At 44.1% G+C, this 17,988-nt stretch overlaps 1 protein-coding gene across 5 annotated transcripts in view; it reads right to left on the minus strand.

Moving 5' to 3' along the window:
• Positions 1-820: 820 nt before the first annotated feature.
• prkg2 (protein kinase cGMP-dependent 2) overlaps positions 821-17,988 on the minus strand; it is a 126,550-nt gene continuing 109,382 nt past the window's right edge. For all 5 annotated transcript variants that reach the window (XM_059646243.1, XM_048535979.2, XM_048535971.2 and 2 more), the window contains 2 exons: positions 10,420-10,486; positions 821-8,496 (listed from right to left, as the gene is read on the minus strand). In XM_059646243.1, the coding sequence (XP_059502226.1) occupies positions 8,401-8,496; positions 10,420-10,486 (163 nt within the window). In that variant the 3' untranslated portion in view covers positions 821-8,400. The remainder of the gene's footprint in view (positions 8,497-10,419; positions 10,487-17,988) is intronic.

Below are 17,988 nucleotides of genomic sequence, written 5' to 3' on the forward strand. Positions count from 1 at the left end.
AATGGTTTCTAATTTCAAATCATTCTGAATGGGAAAAAGGATGTGGTCATCTGGTACAGATTTTTAAAAAACTCCAAGAACTGGGGAGAAATGTCAGTCAATTTACTAGTAACACAGCAAGTAACAGAAGCAGCAAATTTAGCAACATTTATGCCCTAAAACTGAAAGCTGCAACATCATGAGGTCTCCAGGCTGTTCCTTTTCAAGGCTGCCAGTATAGAAAAATCAACTTCCTGGTTATAAAACTACAAGCAACTAACTGAGTGATCTACTTAAAAATGAACTTCTTCAGAGGAATCTTACAATGACTTTGATACACAGTATTGGTACTGGAATTCACCTAGCTATATTTCAAGGTGGAAATGAGCCTCTTCGTCAGAATTGCAGAGTTGAGCCAATCATGAGGCTTAAAAGCTATTTGTTTGTAACTTGTAAAACAGCACTATCTTTTTTAAGAGTACTTTCATCAAGTGAGTAAGTGCTTGTAAAGTTTTGGGATGAACTTGCGCAGAAAGGACCAGTTGTTTCAGCAGCAGGAGTCTGGGATGAAGCACAAGGGCAGCCTGGGAAGTTAAGCTTTTCGATTATAAAAGTCTTACCTCGCGTGGCTGCGGCCTCTCAGTTGTTTCAGTAGTGGGAGTCTGGGATGAAGTGCGAGGGCAGCCTGGGAAGTTAAGCTTCCACCCGATAAATATGGGAGTTAACTAATACTACAAGCGTTGTGTCTCCCACCCTTCCACCTCCTCTAACCTAATAATAACGACCAACTGTAGTGAGGAGGTAAGCTATTGCATTTTGTTTTCCTCATCTCTTTGTTATCTTTTGGGGTGGTCACCCAGACGCCAAATCCTCTGGGAGCGGGTCGGAAGCCAAAGCCAGAGTCTGTTTGAGTATATAACGGAGTAAACTTTTTGGAGCAGCAAACACTGCGAAACTAAAAAAAACTAATTCATTTTAAATAATTAATGAAGTAGAGATGGCAGGCCAGGCGACGTGCTGTAGCTGTATGATGTGGGAGCTAGCTGATCCCATTCAGAATGGCAGTGACCACATGTGCAGCAAGCGTTGGCTGCTTGAGGAGCTCCGGCTCAAAACTGATGAGCTGGAATCTGAACTCCAAACACTGCAGCACATCCGGGAGGGGGAGAAATACCTAGATGCTGTGTTCAAGGAGGCAGTCACACCTATTAGATTAACTAATGTTAATTCAATTGGTGAGCGGGGACAGCAGTGTGTGACTGCGAGTGAGGCAGGTAGAGGGATCCTGCAGACAGGAACACAGGAGCTGCAGCCCTGAACATTGTCCCATAGGTATGAGGCACTTGCTGCTTGTGTGGATGAGGAACAGCGCTGCAGGAAGGATGGGTCAACTGACCACAGCAGCATGGTCCAGGAGACCATTCAAGAGCGGGGAGCAAAAAGACAGTTTGTAGCTGTAGGGGATTCTATCATCAGGGGGATAGACAGTATCCTTTGCGAGCAGGAGAGAGAGACCCGCATGGTGTGTTGCCTACCTGGTGCCAGGGTGCGGGACATCTCTGACTGGCTTGAGAAGATATTAGAGAGGGAGGGGGATGATCAAGTTGTTGTGGCCCACGTAGGTACCAACAACATAGGCAGCACTAGGAAAAAAGACCTATTTCAGGATTATGAAAAGCTAGGAAAAAAAATTAAAAAACAGGTCTTCAAGGGTCATAATCTCCGGATTGCTGCCTGAGCCATGTGCAAATTGGCATAGGGAGGCGAGGGTCAGGGAAGTAAACACGTGGCTGAAAGAGTGGTGTGGGAAAGAGGATTTCCTTTTCATGGGGCACTGGCATCAGTTCTGGGAAAGGAGGGATCTAAACGCTGGGATGGAATCCACCTGAACAAGCCTGGGTCCAGTGTTCTGCCAAAAAGGAGAAATAGGGTGGTTAATAGGACTTTAAACTAGTAAGTAGGGGGGAAGGAAGAAGTGAGCATACAAGGAGAATAACTATTAATGTAAGGCAAAGCAGCAAGTTAGCAGGTGACGAGGAAGCTTCAAATCCATTGAAAATTAGGGAAAAAGTTAAAGGGAAGGAGAACTCAAGAGTTGTTAGTAATGGAGGCAGTAGGGCCCAAAAAGAAGGTGCAAAAGCTGGCATAAGGGCACTTTATCTGAATGCTCGGAGCATTTGAAACAAGTTGGATGAGTTGATGGTGCAAGTCATGGCAAATGGGTTTGATTTAGTGGCCATTACAGAGACATCGTTACAGGATGGTCATGGCTGGGAGTTAAATATCCAGGGGTATCAAACTGTTCAGAAGGGCAGATAGGAAGGTAAGGAAGGTGGTGTTTCTCTGATTTTTAAGGATAATATCAGGGCAGCAGTAGGAGATGATATAAATTCTACTTAACAAAATGATGAATCCATTTGGGTGGAAATTAGGAATGGCAGGGAGAGGAGGTCACTGGTAGGTGTGGTCTATAGGCTACCGAATATTGGCATCATGGTGGGGTGGACAATAAACACAGAAATAGTCAGTGCCTGTAAAAATGGTACAGCAATTATCATGGGGGATTTTAATCTACATATCGATTGGTCAAAACAGGTCAGCCATGGCTGCCTTTGACAAGCTGCCACACCAAAGGCTGCTACATAAGATAAAGCTGCATGGTATTACAGGTAATGTATTGGCATGGATAGAGGATTGGTTGACCAGTAGAAAGCAAAGTGTAGAGTTAAATGGGTGTTTTTCTGTTTGGCGGTCAGCGGCTAGTGGTGTGCCTTAGTGATCGGTGTTGGGTCCTCAATTGTTCACAAGTTACATAGATGCGTTCATAGAATGCATTCGCAATAATTTCCTTGAACAATATGTAATGGAACCTACGAAGGAGCAAGCTATCCTAGATCTAGTCCTGTGTAAAAAGACAGGAATAATTAATAATCTCACAGTTAGGGATCCTCTTGGAAGGAGCGATCACAGGATGGTCAAATTTAAAATACAGATGGAGCATCAGAAGGTTAAGTCCAGTATCTATGTCCTGTGCTTAAGCAAAGGAGGCTATGAAGGAATGAGGAAGGAGTTAACTAAGGTAGAATGGGAGCAAAAACTTTATGGTGAATCAATTGAGGAGCAGTGGAGGACTTTCAGAACAATATTTCAACAATACTTCTGCTCAGCAGAAGTATATTCCAGTCACAAGGAAGAACTGTCGGAAAAGAGACAGCCAGCCATGAATGTCTAAGGAAATAAAGGAAAGTATCAGATTGAAAAAAACATACAAACAAAAAAGCAAAGAGTAGTGGGAAACTGGTAAACTGTAAAATGATTAAAGGCCAACAGAAAGCCATAAAAAAGTTATAAAGAAAAGTAAAATAGATTGTGAGAGTAAAATAGCTCAGAATATAAAAACAGGCAGTAAAAGTTTCTATAAATATGTAAATCATAAAAGAGTGGCGAAAGTAAACATTGGTCCTTTAGAGGATGAGAAGGTCAATTTAATAATTGGGAATGAGGAAATAGTCGATACATTAAACAGTTATTTCGTGTCGGTCTTCACAGTGGAAGACACAAATAACATGCCAAAAACTAATGACAAAATGGTTATAGGAGGTGAGGACCTAGAAACTATCATTATCACTACGGGGGCAGTGCTGGGAAAGCTAATGGGTCTAAAGGTAGGCAAGTCTCCTGGCCCTGATGAAATGCATCCCAGGGTACTCAAAGAGGTGATGGGGGAAATAGCAAATGCACTAGTAGTTATTCACCAAAATTCACTGGACTCTGGGGTCGTTCCCGCAGATTGGAGAACAGACAATGTGACACCACTGTTTAAAAAAGGAAGTAGACAAAATGCAGGTAACTAGAGTCCAGAGATAAGGGGAACTGCAGATGCTGGAGAATCCGAGATAACAAGGTGTAGAGCTGGATGAACACAGCAGGACAAGCAGCATCTTAGGAGCACAAAAGCTGGCGTTTTGGGCCCAGATGCTTCATCAGAAAAGGGGGATGGGGAGAGGATTCTGAAATAAATAGGGAGAGAGGGGGAGGTGGACTGAAGCTGGATAGAGGAGAAGATAGCTGGACGAGAGAGTATGGGTGGGTCGTAGGGAGGGGATAGGTCAGTCTGGGGAGGACGGACAGGTCAAGGGAGTGGGATGAGGTTAGTAGGTAGAAAATGGAGGTATGGCTTGAGGTGGGAGGAGGGATAGGTGAGAGGAAGAACAGGTTAGGCAGGCAGAGATGAGCTAGGCTGGTTTTGGAATGCAGTGGGGGGAGAGGAGATTTTGAAGCTGGTGAAATCCACATTGATACCATTGGGCTGCAGGGTTCCCAAGCAGAGTATGAGTTGCTGTTCCTGCAACCTATAGGTGGCATCATTATGGCACTGCAGGAGGCCCAGGATGGACACGTCGTCTAAGGAATGGGAGGGGGAGTTGAAATGGTTTGTGACTGGGAGGTGCAGTTGTTTATTGCGAACCGAGTGGAGGTGTTCTGCAAAGTGGTCCCCAAGCCTCTGCTCGGTTTTGCCAATGCAGAGGAAGTCACACCGGGTACAGCAGATACAGTATATCACATTGGCAGATATGCAGTTGAACATCTGCTTGATGTGGAAAGTCATCTTGGGGCCTGGGATGGGGGTGAGGGAGGAGGTGTGGGGCAGGTGTAGCACTTCCTGCAGTTGCAGGTGAAAGTGCCGGGTGTGGTGGGGTTGGAGTGGAGTGTGGAGCAGACAAGGGAGTCATGGAGAGAGTGGTCTCTCCAAAATGCAGACAAGGGTGGCGATGGAAAAATGTCTTTAGTGGTGGGGTTGGTTTGTAGATGGCAGAAGTGTCGGAGGATGATGCGTTGTATCCGGAGGTTGGTGGGGTGGTATGTGAGGACTAGGGGGATTCTCTTTTGGCAGTTATTGTGGGGGTGAGGTGTGAGGGATGAGGTGTGGGAAATGAGGGAGACACAGTCGAGGGCGTTCTCGACCACTGCGGGGGGGGGGGAAGTTGCAGTCCTTGAGGAACGAGGACATCTGGGATGTACGGGAGTGGAATGCCTCATCTTGGGAGCAGATTCAGCGGAGGTGAAGGAATTGGGAATAGGGGATTGAAATTTTTCAGGCAGGTGGGTGGGAGGAGCTGTATTCCAGGTAGCTATGGGAGTTGGTGGGCTTGAAGTGGACATCGGTTTGTAGGTGGTTGCCTGAGATGGATGCAGAGAGGTCCAGGAAGGTGAGGGATGTGTTCGAGATGGTCCAGGTGAACTTGAGGTTGGGGTGGAAGGTGTTGGTGAAGTGGATGAACTGATCGAGCTCCTCTGGGGAGCAAGAGGCGGCGCCGATACAGTCATCAATGTAACGGAGGAAGAGGTGGGGTTTGGGGCCAGTATAGGTGCGAAAGAGGGATTGTTCCATGTAACCTACAAAGAGGCAGGCATAGCTTGGGCCCATGCGGGTACCCATGGCCACCCCCTTTGTCTGTAGGAAGTGGGAGGAATCGAAAGAGAAGTTGTTGAGGGTGAGGGCGGGTTCGGCTGGGCGGATGAGGGTGTCGGTGGAGGGGGAATGGTTGGGTCTGCGGGACAGGAAGAAACGGAGGACCTGTAGGCCAACTGCATGGGGAATGCAAGTGTATAGGGACTGGATGTCCATGGTGAAAATGAGGTGTTGGGTGACCGGGGAATTGGAAGTTCTGGAGGAGGTGGAGGACGTGAGTGGTGTCACAGACATAGGTAGGGAGTTCCTGGACCAAGGGGGAGAAAATGGAGTCCAGATAGGTGGAGATGAGTTTGGTGGGGCAGGGGCAGGTGGAGAAAATAGGTCGACAAGGGCAGGTGGGTTTGAGGATTTTGAGAAGGAGATCGAAGCGGGCGGTGTGGTGTTGGGGAACAATGAGGTTGGAGGCTGTGGGTGGGAGGTCACCTGAGGTGATGAGGTTGTGAATGGTTTTGTGCTCGGGGTGGGGTCATGATCCAGGGGGCAGTAGAAGTTGGTGTCGGAAAGTTGGCGTCTGGCTTCAGTAATGTACAGGTCAGTACCCCATACTACAACTGTGCCTCCCTTGTCTGTGGGTTTGATGGTGAGGTTAGGATTGGAGTGGAGGGAGCGGAGGGCTGCATGTTCTGCAAGGCAGAGGTTAGAGTGGGTAGGAGGGGTGGAGAGTTTGAGGCGGTATCTTGATGGCAGTTGGAGATGAAGAGGTCAAGGGAGGGTAGGAGGCCTGTGGGTGGTGTCCAGGAGGAGGACTTATGTGGGAGGTGGGTGAAGGGGTCAGTGGAGGGAGGATAAGGCTCACGATTAGAGAAGTAAGCGTGGAGGCGGAGACAGCGAAAAAACTGCTCGATGTCCAGATGTGACTGGTATTTGTTGATGTGTGGGTGGAGGGGGACAAATGTGGGCCCCTTGCTGAGGACTGACCATTAGGGTTAGGGTTAGGGTTAGGGTTAGGGTTAGGGTCTGGGGGGATGGTGAAAATTCAGCAGGGCTTGGTGTGGCTGTCTCCTCTGGGGTTGCTGGCTGTGGAGGTTGTGGGTGGAGCATTGTTGGCGTCGGCTGGACAATGGGGAACCAGTGGATGTGGTGTATCTGGATTTCCAGAAGGCATTTGACAAGATGCCACACCAAAGGCTGCTACATAAGATAAAGTTGCACAGTATTACAGGTAATGTATTTGCATGGATAGAGGATTGGTTGACCAGTAGTAAGCAAAGAGCAGGGGTAAATGAGTGTTTTCTGGTCGGTGGTCCGTGGCTAGTGGTGTGCCTCAGGGATCAGTGTTGTGATCTCAATTGTTTACAATTTACATAGATGATTTGGAGTTGGGGACTAAGTGTGGGGTGTCAAAATTTGCAGATGACACTCAAGTGAGTGGTAGAGCAAAGTGTGTAGAAGACACAAAGTCTGCAGAGGGAAATAGAGCAGATGTATGCCTGAGGTCAGGAGGAACTTCTTCACCCAAAGGGATGTGAATCTGTGGAATTCCCTGCCCAGTGAAGTGACTGAAGCTACCTCTCTGAATGTTTTTAAGGCAAGGCTAGATAAATTTTTGAACAGTAAAGGAATTAAGGGTTAAGGTGAGTGGGTGGGTAAGTGGAGCTGAGTCTCAAAAATCAGCCATGATCTTATTGAATGGCGGGGCAGGCTCGAGGGGCCAGATGGCCTACTCCTGCTCTTAGTTCTTATGTTCTTATGTGATGTGCCACAACATCAGTTCTGAGGCCTCAGCTATTTAAAATCTACATTAATGAGTGAAACAAAGAGGTAGAAAGTAATGAGAGTAAGTCTGCTGATGAAATTACAGTGGGTAGAACGATACCGAGTGAGGAAAACAGCGTTGCTGCAAAGACATACAGGCAGGTTAAGTAAATGCACAACAAGATGAAGTACAGTGTGGCAAAATATTAAGTTACTTATTTTGGTCACAAGAAAAGCAGATTAAAAAAAAACGTGAAGCTTATAGATGTTGATGTTCAGGGAACTTGGGAGTACTCATACAAAGAATGTAAATAATTGGATGTGCAAGTATAGGACACAGCAAGGAAGGCAAATGGCATATTTGTCTTTATTGCATTGGGCCTGTATTACAATAAATGGAAGCCTTCCTACTATTTAACAGCACATTGGTGTGACCACACATAGAGCACAGTGTGTAGTTTTGGCCTTCATCTTTAAGGGAGGATACACCTGTATTTGTACTGGAGGCAGCACAGAGAAGGTTCACTAGATTAGTATTTGGATGAAAAGATCATTCTAATGATGAATTGCTAAATTGGGCCTATATTCCCTGGAGTTTAGAACAATGAGGGGTTATCTAATTGAAATATACAATGTTCTGAAGTGGCTTGTCAGGGTAGCCTCTCAGGAAATGATATTATCGCCAAGCCAGGAAGGAACGTGATTGTACGCAGTCCACCAGAAAAATACTCTGCAGGTGAAATCAGCATAATGCGTAGAAAGCCTGTGAGGTCTTAATATAAAAACAATAATTCTGCCTGATCAAAGATGTCGTGGCTTGGAGTTCTCAGCATGTGCATACTGGGAAGAAATGTTGCAGTGCAAATACTGCTACTGACTGCAGCTGTACAACTGTTTATCCTGGCTATTCAATACCTCCACATGCTTCTGCCCACAGAGTGCAACCATCTTACTACAGCCGAAAGAATTATTTGCACAGGCCATATTTGACCTATAGCAGCTATTTAAATAGAAAATGTTTTTTCGAGTTAACTCCAGAAGAAACCGTTACTGATCTGTGATTTTTTAAAAAGTTATTTCTTTCCTTCTTTATCATATTCATTGTTAATTCTTTATTTTGTAGAAGCTGCTGCTGGTTGGTTTCTATCAATACCATATAACAGGAAATTGTTCAGATTGTTTATGATCATTGAATAAGAGTAAAAGTTGGAGCCTTCTTATCTCCATGTAGTAGGTGACTTGTCATCGATTTAGAAATCCTTGTCCCAGCCTGAAAGTTCATCTGGGGGAATATCCTTATCAGGAGGGTACTTGTCAAAGTATCTATAATCTGTAGGACCTTTAAGCTGAAAGAAAGGAAAATACATTACTCAGCAAGACCCTATCCTGAAAAACAACGCTATTATATTGTTACATTGCTTATTAATGGCTCTCATCAGTACATCAATAACAAAGCTTAGATTTGGCTTCCTTGCACCACCGGCCTCTCCCATCTGGTACACAAACTGTTCCGTTGCAACTCGACAATTACAGAGTTTCTGCCTTTACCAAACATGTTAGTGTGTTATTTAATTCATTTAAACAGAAATGATGAGAAAAAGTGAATACAATTTTGGGGTGGTCTCGTGGTTAGCAGATCACCCCAAATTATGTTCACTTTTTGTTATTGTATCTCACAGCACCAGGACCCGAGCTTGATACCAGGCTTGGGTGATTGTTTCGAGTTTGCACATTCTCTCTGTGTCTATGTGGGTTTCTCCCATGGTGCAAGTCAGGTGGATAGGCCATGCTAAATTACTCATTGTGTCCAGGGATATGCAAGCTAGGTGGATTAGCCATGGGAAATACAGGGATAGGGTAGTATGGGGCGGCTTTGGTGGGGGGGTAGGGTTTGGAAATCTGGGAAGGATAATCTTTACATGGTCAGTGTGGACCTGGTGGGCCAAATGGCCTGCTTCCACATTGTAGGGATTCTATGAATCTATAATTTAGAGAATGAAAGTAGGCTATTTGATTCAGTCTACCTGTCCTGGCGTTTATGCTCTGACAAGTATCCTCTTATCCTACTTCATCAAACTCTGAACAGTGTAGCCTTATTCCTTCTCCATCCATATACTTACCTAACATGCCCTTAAGTGTACCTGTGTTATTTGCCTCAAAGATTCCATGTATTAGCAAGTTCCATGTTTTAAACACACACTCTGCACACAAAAGCTCTCTTGAAATCTTTATTGGATTGATTAGTGATCACCTTATGTTTCTGACTCATTGATTTCACCACAAATTAAAATGCTTCCTTTTACCTCCCTATTGTAAGCTATCATCTCAAAAGAAAAATATCACATCTGGCTGTGTGCATCCTAATAGTTTTAAGCTTTCTGTTTCAATAACATTTCTGCAAAATGTTAATCATGGTACAGTAACCGCATTTCCAAAATATTTCCTTCATTGACCATTGCTTTTTCCAGGTAAGTTTACATAATGAAGAAATCATTGTACAATTAAAAGTTTAAAATGTTGTCTGTGAACTTAATAGTGTATTATATGATTATTTGTTTTGTACAACATGAATGAAGACATTAGTGTTCAGAATAGGCGATTTGTATTTTGCATTCCACAGACGTGATTTTACCTTAACAAAGTCAACATTAAGCACTTCAAAATGGAATTACTGGACTCATCACTCCTTCAGAACTAATGCACTGGACTCCTACATTTTTATTCCCTGCTCAATGACATATCCAAGGAGTGGTACAACAAATAAGTCATTTCATATTGTGTCAGTTGGGGCTTAGTAAGTTGCATTGCCATATCAACAGACAATTGAAAAAGAAGCCCAACCCACTCCAGCATGAGGAGGGTAACCAATGTGCACTCACTGACGAATAGCCTAATGAATAAAACTGATCCCCCAGTAACAGCATCAGATACTTACTAAGACGGCATATGCAGTCAGATTCATGGAATTGGAATACACTGCCCAGCCTGCAATTTTGGAACTATCAGCCTAAACTGGGGCTGATTCCTCAGCTCATCCTATCACATGGGCTATAGCAGTTGGGAACGGCTCTTCACTAGTATTGCCAATGTGATGTTCGGTAAGAACAAAGTATTATGGTTCATGAATAGATAGAGAACTAATTGTTTATTGAGTTACTTACTCCCAATTGTACACTGCTTATTTTTGAAGGAACAATATTACAGAGTACAAGAATGTGCAAAATCATGACATACTTATGTCATAGGTAAAATAATAATAAGCAAAGTACCTCTCTTTTTAAAGGCGATGGTAATGTTCTGGCTTTCAATCCTTCCCAGTTAAATCCACTGAACCATCTGTATTTGAAGAAAATGAATTTATTTAAAAGAGATCTTTATCTAAGAGGTACACACATATTTTCCATGTATACAGCCAAATCGACATTTCTGAGCTAAAATTGTGTAGCTTTTGGGATTCGGGGTCAACATATTACTAAAAATTATTTGGATATACTTTGTTATTGTTTACAGGATATGAATATCGCTACTATTCCGGCATTTGTTGTCCATCCCCAATTACTCCTGAGAAAGTGTTGCTGAGACACCTTTTTGTACTGTTGCAGTCCATGTAGTATAGGTCCATTAGGAGTTACATTAGGAAGGGAATTTCAGCTTTTTGTTCTAGTTAAAGTGAAGAAACAATGATATAGTTCTAAGTCAAAATGGTGTATAGCTTTGAGAGAGATTTCCAGGCAATGGTGTTACCATGCATTTGCTGCCATTGTTCTTCAAGGCAGTAGAGGTCGTAGGTTTGGAAGGTGCTTTGAAGGAATTTTGGCAATTTGCTGTGTTGCATTGTTTCGACTGTGCAAACTATTGTCAAGGAGGAGTGAATTCCATCACATTCATGACTTGTGCCTTCTAAATGATGGACAGTCTATTAGGGAGTTGGAAGGTGAAATATTTGTTGCAGAATTCCTAGCCTCTAACCTGTTTTCCTTTAGCCAGTGTATTTGTAGACCTGGATAATGAAATGTGAGGCTGGATGAACACAGCAGGCCCAGCAGCATCTCAGGAACACAAAAGCTGACGTTTCGGGCCTAGACCCTTCATCAGAGAGTGTAGACCTGGCCCAGTTAAGTTTTGGGTGTATGGTAATCTACAGGATTTTGGTGGTAAAAGATTCAGTGATATTAATGCCGTTGAATGTCAAAGGGAGATGGCCAGATTCTGTTTTGTTGGAGATCGTCATTGACCGCCATTTGTGTGGTATGAATATTACTTGCCAAGGATGCCACTGCACACTAAACAATCATCAGTGAGCAATGAGAAATGGAAAAATCCTTTGCTAATTTTCCCAACTCTTTCATTACAAGCACTTTGAAAATAAGTTCAAGTTTTTCTTTTCTATTTGCTTTTCTCAAACTCCAATAAAGATATCTAGTTTATTTTTCTTTAATTGATTTATTCTTCCTGGTTAAATTGCACCATTTAAATAAGTTTATATTCTTGATGTGGTAAGGCCAGCCTTTTAGTATTTGAACATCCTTGTCAAAAATGATTGTCTCACTTGAAGAAACCAAGATTATTAACAATGTATTTTTTGACACATCAGGTGGCAGATCAAAGTGAGTTAGTTGCATGTTATCCGAATTAAAATTCTTGAGTTTGTTTTTGATTGGTGGTTAAAAACACATTTGCTGCAAGAACTAACATGCAAATACAAATTGAAGGAAAGTTTACAGATTAAGTAAATATATACAATTTTTTGTGGGAAAGATCAACGATAGATTTTAACCAAAGATGCCACATTGTTTTTCTAATTCTAGTTTGATTGGGCTGCATTATGTAGATAATATTAAAATACATAATAAGTAACAACTCAGGTTGGAAAGGCTTGGCAGGAAAGAAAATATTTTTATGATCTGCAGCATAACCAAATAATTACTTCTAAAACTGGGAAAACAAGAGAGCAAGAGGAAGAAGACAACAGAAGATAATAGTATGAAAAATTCACAAGACTATTGCTGAGCCTTGTTTATATAAAACATTACTTCCATTAGTCTAATAGCCATGTGGGAAAAGCTTTCAAAGGAAATTTCATTTGATGTTTTCAGCTGAATAATGTACTGTGACTTACTCTTGTAACTAGATATCATGCCTGCTAACAGCAAATAAATTTTATTTGGTAAAAAAAAATCACAGTTGTAACAGTAACCATTAAAATATTTGGGTAATCACTTTGCAAAGAACAAAATTTGTTTCTTTTCTGAATATAGAATTATAGACTTTTTTCATACATTTGGTAATTATTTGACTGTTTCTGTGGATTGTTTTGGTTACTCCTGCACAAAATAGCGATAATTGTCATAGACCTATTTGTGAACGTATTGATCAATAAGAATCGTTTCTGAACAGCAATGTGCTTACCAGACAGAAACAAAAATCATTATAGCATGCTGTTATATGGTCTGAATGCACAAGTGAAAGGAAAACCAGTAGAAGAGTGGGTTTCAGCAGAACAGGACACTACTTTTCATGTCATGGCTCAACAGTGATGTATATCACACAGGGATGTTGAGTCAATGTCACACCAATAACATCATTGGTGTATCACATCTAATTCATGTATCACTCTGCACTCTCTACAAACAGGAAAGTAAATTGACTCAAATTACTTTCCTTTTCTCCTTAGCATTTATAAAGAAAGAAATCCTACTTTATTTTTTCACGTAATTATTTATCTATCAATGTAATGGCACATGAACCTTGTAAATCAGTTCACATTGGGAATATTTATTATGTCATATTGGGTGAAAAATGAATGGGAATGGCCTATCTGTTAAAAATCTGTACTTCTGCCAGCAATAGATCTTGTACATCACCAGATAAACAAGCAATAGTCAAATTTGTGACAGCAACCAGTAAGAAAATTCTTCATTCCATCTCCCGCTATCCAAACTCTACTTAGTATAATTTTCTTGGATTACATATCTTCATCAATCAATTTCCTTTCCTTGAAATAACTTTCATCCTTAAGGAAAATTAAAGAACAAATAAAATTATGACCATAAGAGTAGGGCAATAATAACAATTTCTACAAATTCTGTGTGTTTGTTGTAATTGATTCCTTATTTAATTCTCTAATAAGGATGAAGGTTATTCAACCAAAGGAAATTGATAAAAATAGAAAAGGGAAGATCAATGAAGGGAAAAGTGCCAGAAGGGACATCTGATCATTGCTTACTTAACTGTTTAACTTTCAACACAAAATATAAAAAGTTAGCTGTCCAAAATTAAAATATACAAACACCTCACATTATACACAAGTTTCAATTACTATTTTCACTCAAGGATGGCATCAAGGAGCTTCAGCAAAACTGAATTCAATGTGAAAACTGAAAGAACTGCGGATGCTGTAAATCACAAACAAAAACCGAAATTGCCTGAAAAACTCAGCAGGTCTGGCAGCATCTGTGAAGAAAAAAATCAGAGTTAACATTTTCGGTCCAGTTCTGAGGAAAGATCACAGGACCCGAAACGTTAACTCTGATTTCTTTTTTCCTTCACAGATGATGCCAGATTTGCTGAGCTTTTCCAGCAACTTCTGTTTATGTTCCTGGAGTCAATGTGAATCAGGAAGAGAATGATCCACTGGTTGGAGTCATATCTGGTACTAAGGGAGATGATTGTGGTTGTTGGAGTCCAGTTATCTCAGCTCTGGAACCACACTGCAATGGTTCTCACGTGGTATCCTGGGCCCAGCAAGCTTCAGCAGCTTCATCAGTGACCTTCCTTCCATCATAAGGTCAGAAGAGGGGATTTTCACAGAAGTGACTGCACAATGTTCAGCACCATTCGTGACTCCTCAGATACTGAAGCAGTCCATGCTCAAATATAGTAGGTCCTGGACAATATCTAGGCCTGGGATGATGTAGGGCAAGTAACATTGTATCACACAATGGCCAGATAATGGTAATCTCCAAAGACCGAGAATCTAACCACCTCCTCTTGCCATTCAATGGCATCACCATCACTGAATCCTAACAACATCCTGGAGATTACTGTTGGCCAGAAACTGAACTGGACAATCGAGATAAATACAGTGGCTAGAAGAACAGGTCAGAGGCAGTGAGTAACTCATCACCTTACCCAGCAAAGTCTGTCCACTATTTACAAGACACCAAACAGGAGTGTGATAGCATGACTGTAGCTCCAACAGCACCCAAGAAATTTGGCGCCATCCATGACAAGGCACACACATCAATTGGGACCATTTAGAAACATTCAATCACTCCACCACTGACTGCCAGTAGAAGCAGTGTGTACCATCTACAAGATGTTCGGCAAAATTATCAAGGCTCCTTTTGCAGCATCTTTCAGACTCACGTGTAGGAGGTCAAGCACACAAAATACAATGGAATACCACATTCTGCAAATTTCTCTCCAAGCAACCCATTATTTGAAATATACAGATATATTAATGTTTCTTCAGTGTTGCTTGGTCAGAATCCATGAACAATCTCCCCAGTGACCTTGGTGGTTTACTCAAAGCAAATGGACTTCAGTTGTTCAAGAAGGCAGCTCACCACCACTTTGTCAAAGATAGCTGGGGATTGGTTATAAACGTTGGCTCAGTCAGTGATACCCACATCCTGTGATTGAAAAAGAAGCAATAATTCTCAGTTTCATTCAGCATTTAATTATCTGCATGTTTCTTTACTTATTGTATAAGAAGCCGATCCAATTACAGAGTATGAAAGTCATATTTAATTAAAACCCATCTTGGAACTGGACGCATCCTTTAACAGTACATACGGTTGTTTGATGGTTCAAAAATGGAATGTTGCTGGTAAAAGAAACCATTCATGTTGCACTAATCAGGGCAGAGTGAAGAACACTAGAGGGGTTCAGAGATCATGGGAACTGCAGATGCTGGAGAATCCGAGATAACAAAGTATGGAGCTGGATGAACACAGCAGGACAAGCAGCATCTCAGGGGCACAAAAGCTGATGTTTCGGGCCTAGATCCTTCGTCAGAAAAGGGGCATGGAGAGAGGGTTCTGAAATAAATAGGGAGAGAGGGGGAGGCGGACTGAAGATGGATAGAGGAGAAGATAGGTGGAGAGGACAGTATAGGTGGGGAGGTGGGGAGGGGATAGGTCAGTCCGGGGAGGGCCGACAGGTCAAGGGGGTGGGATGAGGTTAGTAGGAAGGAAATGGGGGTGGGGCTTGAGGTGGGAGGAGGGGATAGGTGGGAGGAAGAACAGGTTAGGGAGGCGGGGACGAGCTGAGCTGGTTTTAGGATGCAGTGGGGGAAGGGGAGATTTTGAAGCTGGTGAAGTCCACATTGATACCATTGGGCTGCAGCATTCCCAAGCGGAATATGAGTTGCTATTCCTGCAACCTACGGGTGGCAACATAATGGCACTGCAGGAGGCCCAGGATGGACATGTCATCTAAGGAATGGGAGGGGGAGTTGAAAAGGTTTGCGACTGAGAGTTGCAGTTGTTTATTGTGAACCAAATGTAGGCGTTCTGCAAAGTAGACCCCAAGCCTCTGCTTGGTTTCCCCAATGTAGAGGTAGCCAAAACGGAACAGCAGATGCAGTATACCACATTGGCGGATGTGCAGGTGAACCTCAGCTTTAAGTGGAAAGTCATCTTGGGGCCTGATGGGGGTGAGGGAGGAGGTGTGGGGACAAGTGTAGCACTTTCTGCGGTTGTAGGGGAAAGTACCGGGTGTGGTGGGGTTGGAGCGGAGTGTGGAGCAGACAAGGGGGTCGCAGAGAGATTGGTCTCTCCGAAATGCAGACAAGGGTGGGGATGGAAAAATGTCTTTAGTGGTGGGATCGGATTGTAGATGGTGGAAGTGTCGGAGGATGATGCGTTGTATCTGGAGGATGGTGGGGTGGTAAGTGAGGGCAAGGGGGATTCTCTTTTGGCGGTTATTGCGGGGACGGGGTGTGAGGGATGAGTTGCAGGAGACATGGTCGAGGGTGTTCTCTACCACTGCGGTGGTGGGGAGGTAGGGGGAGTTGTGGTCCTTGAGGAACGAGGACACCTGGGATGTACGGGAGTAGAATGCCTCATCCTGGGAGCGGATGCAGCGGAGGCGAAGGATTGGGAATGGGGATTGAATTTTTGCAGGAAGGTGGGTGGGAGGAGGTGTATTCTAGGTTGCTGTGGGAGTCGGTGGGCTTGAAATGGACATTGGTTTCTGGGTGGTTGCTTGAGATGGAGACAGAGAGATCCAGAAATGTGAGGGATGTGTTCAAGATGGTCCAGGTGAACTTGAGGTTAGGGTGGAAGATGTTGGTGAAGTGGATGAACTGTTCGAGCTCCTCTTGGGAGGATGAGGCCGCGCCGATACAGTCGTCAATGTAATGGAGGAAGAGGTTGGGTTTGGGGCCTGCGTAGGTGCAAAAGAGGGACTGTTCCATGTAACCTACAAAGAGGCAGGCATAGCTTGGGCCCATGCGGGTACCCATGGCCACCCCCTTTGTCTGTAGGAAGTGGGAGGGATCGAAAGAGAAGTTGTTGAGGGTGAGGTCTAGTTTGGCTAAGCGGATGAGGGTGTTGGTGGACGGGGACAGGTCTTGCCTGTGGGGCAGGAAGAAGCGGAGGGCCTTTAGGCCATCTGCATGTCCTGGCAGCAGATGCGATGGAGGCGAAGGTTCATGCCCTATTCCCAATTCCTTCGCCTCCACCGCATCTGCCCCCAGGATGAGGCATTCTACTCCTGTACATCCCAGATATCCTCGTTCTTCAAGGACCGCAACCTCCCTCCTGCGGTTGTTCAGAACGCCCTCGACTGTGTCTCCCGCATTTCCCGCAACTCATCCCTCACACCCCGCCCCCGCAATAACGGCCAAAAGAGAATACTCCTAGCCCTCACATACCACCCCACCAACCTCCAGATACAACGCATCATCCTCCGACACTTCCACCATCTACAATCTGACCCCACCACTAAAGACATTTTTCCATCCCCACCCTTGTCTGCCTTCCAGAGAGACCACTCTGTCTGGGACCCCCTTGACCACTCCACACTCCCCTCCAGCCCCACCACACTCAGAACTTTCCCCTGCAATCACAGGAAGTGCTACACCTGCCCCCACACCTCCTCCCTCAACCCCACCCCAGGCCCCAAGATGACTTTCCACACCTAGTAGATTTTCACCTGCACATCTGCCAATGTGATTTACTGTATCCGCTGAACCCGGTGTGACTTCCTCTGCATTGGGTAAACCAAACAGAGGCTTGGGGACCGCTTTGCAGAACACTTATGCTTGGTTCGCAATAAACAACTGCATCTCTCAGTCGCGAACCATTTTTAACTCCCCCTCCTATTCCTTAGACGACATGTCCATCCTGGGCCTCCTACAGTGCCATAATGATGCCACCCGAAGGTTGCAGGAACAGCAACTCATATTCCGCTTGGGAACCCTGCAGCCCAATGGTATCAATGTGGATTTCACCAGCTTCAAAATCTCCTCTCCCCCCACTGCATCCCAAAACCAGCCCAGCTCGTCCCCGCCTCCCTAACCTGTTCTTCCTCTCACCTATCCCCTCCTCCCACCTCAAGCCGCACCTCCATTTCCCACCTACAAACATCATCCCGCCCCCTTGACCTGTCCGTCCTCCCTGGACTGACCTATCCCCTCCCCACCTCCCCACCTATACTCTCCTCTCCACCTATCTTCTCCTCCATCCATCTTCAGTCCACCTCCCCCTCTCTCCCTATTAGTTTCAGAATCCTCTCCCCATCCCCCTTTTCTGATGAAGGATCTAGGCCCGAAACGTCAACTTTTGTGCTCCTAAGATGCTGCTTGTCCTGCTGTGTTCATCCAGCTCCAC

This window comes from Stegostoma tigrinum, chromosome 1 (assembly GCF_030684315.1).
Source record: "Stegostoma tigrinum isolate sSteTig4 chromosome 1, sSteTig4.hap1, whole genome shotgun sequence".
NCBI lineage: Eukaryota > Metazoa > Chordata > Chondrichthyes > Orectolobiformes > Stegostomatidae > Stegostoma > Stegostoma tigrinum.